General features: G+C 48.3%; 1 protein-coding gene across 2 annotated transcripts in view; it reads left to right on the top strand.

Moving 5' to 3' along the window:
- Window positions 1–1,398, top strand: part of SLC15A2 (solute carrier family 15 member 2) — a 60,386-nt gene extending 58,988 nt beyond the window's left edge. For both annotated transcript variants that reach the window (XM_024104802.3, XM_005279798.5), the window contains one exon: window positions 993–1,398. In XM_024104802.3, coding sequence (XP_023960570.1) covers window positions 993–1,169 — 177 coding nt within the window. In that variant the 3' untranslated portion in view covers window positions 1,170–1,398. The remainder of the gene's footprint in view (window positions 1–992) is intronic.
- Window positions 1,399–6,327: the final 4,929 nt, after the last annotated feature.

A 6,327-nucleotide genomic window follows, 5' to 3' on the forward strand; every position in this document is an offset into this window, starting at 1 on the left:
GGCTGGTGCTCAGATCAAGCAGTGTCGCTGGAGCAGAGGCAGCAGGGAGCATGTGCAGAATGTTGTATATACCCTGCCTCGGTGGGCCTGAGCTGCAGAAGCCTCCCAGAAGTCTGTTATCCCTGTCTTTTGCCTCGGCTGCCTGCACTCCACTGGTGGCAGCCAGGCATACTGCAGCCTCTCGGGGCTGTGCAGATATCTCTAGCCCCACCAGGAGATTCTAGCGGCAGCAAAGGGTACTGCAATCTTCAGTACACCCTTCACACGACACAGCTGTGTCATTATTGGTCAGGCTGAGCTCCATTAGTCCCCAAGGGGTAGCTGTCCCTGTTGGTCTGGATCAGTCCGGGTTGGATTTGGATATGGTTTTCTGCAGACTGTCGGTATCCTGGGGGGCTTGCAGAAAAGGTTCTGGTGCAGGGCCGACGAGAGGCAGGGGAAGCCAGTACAAATTACCGGGACCCGGCGGTCCGGAAGGGGGTCCCTGGCCCGGCTTCCCCCCCCCACCTCGTTGGCCCTGTTTAGCCCGTCTGCCCTTGCTGGGGGGCCTGAAAAATGTTTTTCACCAGGGCCCGAACCCGCTCTCAGCAGCCCTGGGTTGGGTTTGATTTCTAGTTAAAATTTAACACTAAATCCAAATACACGGGGAACAGAATACATTTTTGCCTAGCCCATAAGCTGTTAGAGTGTATTCCCATTCATTGAAAAGGGTGGAAGCAGATAGGGCACACTCAGAGTAGATTCTGAGGAGAAGCCCTCATTAAACTAATTTGATCGGTCCAATTAGTTTGATCTATAATCCATCTGTTTATAATTAGCATGGTATGTGTAAGGCAGGCTTCTAAGTGGCTTACAAGAAAAGTCACTCACGACTTCCAGCATGAGCACTCCTGGAAGTCAAGGTACTGCTTTTAAGGAGCCACTTTAAAATGAAGTGTGATGCCCTTCGTGTTAGACACAGAGTCCTCAGAGTTGTTCTTTTTCTTCTCCAGTGGGCTGAGTTTGTCTTGTTCGCTTGCCTGCTCTTTGCCGTGTGCATCATTTTCTCCATCATGGGCTATTTCTACATTAGCGTGGATCCCGAAGACCTGCCGGAAAAAGAAGAGGAGAAAGAGATGCCCAGTAATGGAAACGTGATTAGCCTCGTTCCCCAGAAAACAAAGCTATAACATGACTGTAGGTTGGGCTGGTTGCTTTAAGAGGAAGGAGGTTCAGGGGCAGGGATGGGGTTTTATTGCATTCTGGCCTCTCGCTCGAAATGTATCTTTCTGCTAAATTGAAAAAATATCCCCCTTTTCCCCAAACAAGGGGTCTGAAAATTTGTATAAAACTTCCCGGGAAAGCTCCCCTCGTATTAAAGGCACTATTACAAATAAATACAATATAATTTTAAATCTGCCCGCCCTTTATAGCCAGGAAATTATTTTCTGTGACTTGGCTTTAAATATATATTTAGCAGCAGGGGGAAGCATGTACACTGGACTCTGAGACAACACCGCTGATTTATGTAGGCATTTGGAAGAACGGGATGAAATTTACTGAAGAGCAATTTGGTGGAATGATTGGTAGGAGGTTTCCGTGTCATCAGTAAGGTCAGGAAGTGTTACGTATAATCATGGAAGATTTCATCATGTGACTTTTTTTCTGGGCATTTTGCTCCCATTGTTACATATTACAAGGGGTCTTGATTTATGGTTTCTACCTGCAGATCCACATGTAATAATGGGCAATGAAATGTTGCAGGACAAAATATCCCCCAGAAACTACCCGCAGCATGGAGCCAGTCAGTTTCACCTCTGCCAGCTGCCTGATGCTAAGAGAAGGATTCTGCTCCCAGAATCCTCTTTCGCAGGTCAGTCACGTCAAGTCATGTTCTCACACCTTTCATTCAGTATGGCCCCACCGATTTGGCACCATTCCAACACATGGTGGCCTCTGCTGGTGCCCAGCTGCCTTGCAAGCGGCCTGCTACTCGGAGGACATGTAGGGTTGCCGGGTGTCCGGTCGAAAAGGGAATCTGGCAGTGTCCGGTCAGCACAGCTGACCCCTCTCCACCCTGGCCCCTTGCTCTGAGGACCAACCCCGCCCACCCCGCTGTGCCCCAATTGGGCAGATGGGCAGGCTCTGTGTCAGCTCCTCCCAGTCTGGCTCTGCAGGCAGCAGGTGAGTCCCGGGAGATAGGGGAGTGAGCGGGCAGGGGGTTGGATAGGGAGCGATGGAGCGAGAGGAGTGAGCGGGGAGGGCAGGACCTCAGGGGAAGAGGTGGGGCCTCGGGGGAAGAGGTGGGGCAGGGGGCATGGCAAGGGTGTTTGGTTTTCAGCAATTAGAAAGTTGGCAACCCGAAGGACATGTGGCAGCTCCGGTGAGGGGAGACAGGTGTGAGAGCAGGAGCTGGAGATCTGCAGGCAAGGAAAGCAAGCGCAGTCTGGCAGGAGGGAGCTTCATGGGGCTCCCACCCAGCCCCAGTAACTTTCAGCACCCCACCTTCATCACCCGGCCCTGGGCTGCAGCAGCTCCGAGAGGGAGAATGCTCCCCAGCAGCCCCTTCCTGACGTGGGGCAGCTGGTGAGCACCGGGGGCGAGAAGGAGGGATGATTCCTGCCTCACAAAGCAGTGGCAGATACCGGAATCCTGGGGGGGCTGGAGTCCAAGGGGAGCTGGGGGAAGGTGAGAGTCCCCACTAGGCGCTCTTGCAGCCAGTGCACTTGGCGTTCTGCAAGTGTCTGGGCCCCGTGGTGCCCTGCGTGTGCCCTTGCAAACTTGCTCAGTGCACTGGGCACTTGCAGTGAGGCTAGGGCTGGCCATGCACATTTTGGCCTTGCTGGTAGTGCCGCGGAGCTCGTGTGGGAGCCCGGGGCAGAGCATGCTGCATTCGGCCTTTCCTGAGAAGTTGGCACAGTTGGGCGGCTTGGGGGGCAGCTGAGCCCAGGGCCCTGCAGAGTGCTGGGGGCGACGGGGGGCAGAGGTAGAGGTTCCAGGACTGGGCTCCACTTCAGGGAGCTACCATGCTTCTGAAGAGGCTGCACAGAGCACCAAACAATGGGTGCGGAATAAAGGGGGAGGCTACAGCCGTTGCAGGGTCCGTGACAGGGCTAAGGCTGCGTGCAGGCAGGTGGGATTTATGGTGCTGTGTAGAGAGTAATAAATATTTTGGGGCCAAAATACTTGTGTATTTTCTACTTAAGCTATTTACTGCGTTGGGACTGGCCATCAATGTTTACAAATGAGTCCTGATCTAAAAAAAGTTGAGAACCACTGGTCTAATCTGTCTCATGTATGGAGTTTTTAGTGGGCTTTGCAGACTCATGAACTATTTCAATAAGCTACAATTAAAGAACTGGTTAGGTTTAATCCCATAGACCCAGACTCCTTGCTAAGTAGTAAAACTTTACTGAGCATTTGGTAGATTACATTATACCCTTGCCACTTCAGGTTAGGATATAGCTGTTTTGAAGCATCTCATCCTATGCTTCAGTTGTTCCCCACTGGGAGAAATGTTGCAGCAATTTCTGTAACATTCCAGGTATCCTGCAGAGGGTTAAACAAGGATGCGCTTTATTATCCTATTCCGTTTTCCGCCTAGCAAGGCAGAACACTGCACCAGTGATTTATTTGGCTCACTTAGCTCTGTTTTTAACTTCATCAACGGTGTGTCTTTCCTTTTGTTCCTCAGTACCAGATTCTGGCAAGAGCTATTTTAGCAGAACTGTGATATAATTATCCAATTTTTCTAGCTTGTCTGAGGATGAGATTTCTTTCTCTGTCCAGAAATAAGCTCATAATTATTGGTCTAGCAAAACTGCCAGGGAGGTGCCCGCCCTCATCTGTGCCCCCCCTTCACCCAGACTCTCTCTGTGTGCTGTCTCATTTGGCAAGGGCGTATCACAGCATTTTAGTGGCAACAGTGCTCTCAGCACATTTTCTTAGAATAATTGCAGAGGAGGCAGATTTATAGTGAATAGACTTTTAAAGAGACTCTCATCTTTCAAATGCTGCAGAAGTCAGGCCTTGATCATCTGTGGTCATTGTGGCCCTAATTCAGGAAAGCACTGACACACGTGCTTAATTCCAGTCCTATTCTGGACAGCCCTTAGGCACATGTTTAACTTGATGTGCTTACGAGCTGTGTTAAATAGGGATGCTGTCCAGAATCAAGGCCTGCCAATCCCATGGCACTTTTCATGAGAGATGGCCCAATTACTTAGTTTTCAGATAATGGCATTCTGCTTCCCTACATTTCTTCTGCAATTTCAATTGGGTATGATGTTTGCCTTCAGTTCCTGTTCTAAACCATTGCATAGTTGCAATGGTTCTGTATATGTTTTGGCTAATGTTCTGTTGAACAGCTGCTGGGTTCCACCCCAGGAGAAGCTATGTCTTACTGGTGAGTAAAGGATATACAAAACCATCTATTAGGTCACCCAGCCCACTCTTCAGAGCCCAGTTCAGGATTATGCCCTTTGCTTCTTTTCATATTCTTCTCTTCTTGCCATGACTGTTGGTTCTTTCCCCTCAAGGCAATCTTCTTGCTTTCCTAATCCTTTTTTATGATACATTGAGAATCAGCTCAGCCACTGCTGAAATGCTCTGCCATGATGCTATCTGACTCACTTCTAAAGTGAAGCACTCATAAATGGACCTTCTTCCTCCTCCTCTCCCCCCCCCCCCCCGAAAAGTGGTGGAATGGAGGACAAGCTCCAGCAACACTGAGCAGACTCAAGTTGAAATTATTGGAGCATTTAAATTTTTATAAGCTTTGAATTTGGAAGCAGTTTGGGGTTTCAGGGCTTGTGCAGAGTAAAAAGCAATTGAAAATTATTGGAGCACTTTCCAAGGGAAGCGATCAGCAGGCTGCGTACTGACAACGGATTTGCAAGAGGAAGAGTCTAGTGGCCAAATGAGGCTTTCTTAAAAGTCGCATCTCCTCCAAAAGCTCCTTTTTCAAATGTTTTTTAGCTCGTTGGCAGCATTAGCAGAGGATGTCGCACACTCTGAGTTCAAATTACAGGCATCACTCCAAACTCATAAAGGATCCATTTAATATGTGATATGAATCTGTAAATTTCAGATGCCAAATTGCACCATTCCAAACTTCTCTATGTACCAAGCCATCATGATGAAATGAGGGCAAAATAATCAGAGTTGTTCATTGTTTTTGTGTGCGCCATTAAAATTACTGTAGACTCATGAAATGATATAATGAACCACTTGTACAAACCCGGACCTGATCCAGCAGGGGATTATTTGTATAAATTGGAACAATCCAGGAGGGGAAAAGGTGTACAACATCCAGCAGTCAACACTGCATGGCTCCAGTTTTACATCAGTATAACCCCAGTAAGGCCCTCGGTCTCCTTAAAATGCATTAAGGGCGTGACGGGTTGGATCACAGAAACCCCCTTGGGAGCTGCCACCTAATGTGCAAAGACTACCCCTGCTCCTGTTTTCCCTGCCAGCTCAGGACTCCAGCACCCTGTCTTGCTGAGCCAGACACTCCCGTCTGCTCCAACACAGACCCAGGGTCTGAATCACTTGTCCCAAAGCTGCAAGTTTACCTGAAAACAGCTCCCAGTAGTGTGCTTGTCTTTAGCACTCAGATGCCCAACTCCCAATGGGGTCTAAACCCAGATAAATCCGTTTTACCCTGCATAAAGCTTATGCAGGGCAAACTCATAAATTGTTTGTCCTCTATAACACTGATAGAGAAATATGCACAGTTGTTTGCTCCCCCAGGTATTAATACATACTCTGAGTAAATTACTAAATAAAAAGTGATTTTATTAAATACAGAAAATAGGATTTAAGTGGTTGCAAGTAGTAACAGACAGAACAAAGTAAGTCACCAAGCAAAATAAAATAAAATGCGCAAATCTATGCCTAATCAAACTGAATACAGATAATCTCACCCTCAGAGATACTTCAGTAAGTTTTTTCTCAGACTGGACACCTTCCAGGCCTGGGCACAATTCTTTCCCCTGGTACAGCTCCTGTTGCAGCTTAGGTGGTAGCTAGGGGATTCTTCATGACGGCTCCTCTCCCCCCCTTGTTCTCTTCCACCCCTTTATATATCTTTTGCATAAGGCGGGAACCCTTTGTCCCTCTGGGTTTCCACCCCCCCTCACTGGAAAAGCACCAGGTTAAAGATGGATTCCAGTTCAGGTGACATGATCACATGTCAGTGCAAGACTTCATTACTCACTTGCCAGCACACACATATACAGGAAGACTCACAGGTAAATACAGCCATCTGCAGACAATGGGAGTCATCAAGATTCCAAACCATCCTTAATGGCCCACACTTTACATAATTACAATAGGCCCTCAGAG

This window comes from Chrysemys picta, chromosome 11, assembly GCF_011386835.1.
Source record: "Chrysemys picta bellii isolate R12L10 chromosome 11, ASM1138683v2, whole genome shotgun sequence".
NCBI lineage: Eukaryota > Metazoa > Chordata > Testudines > Emydidae > Chrysemys > Chrysemys picta.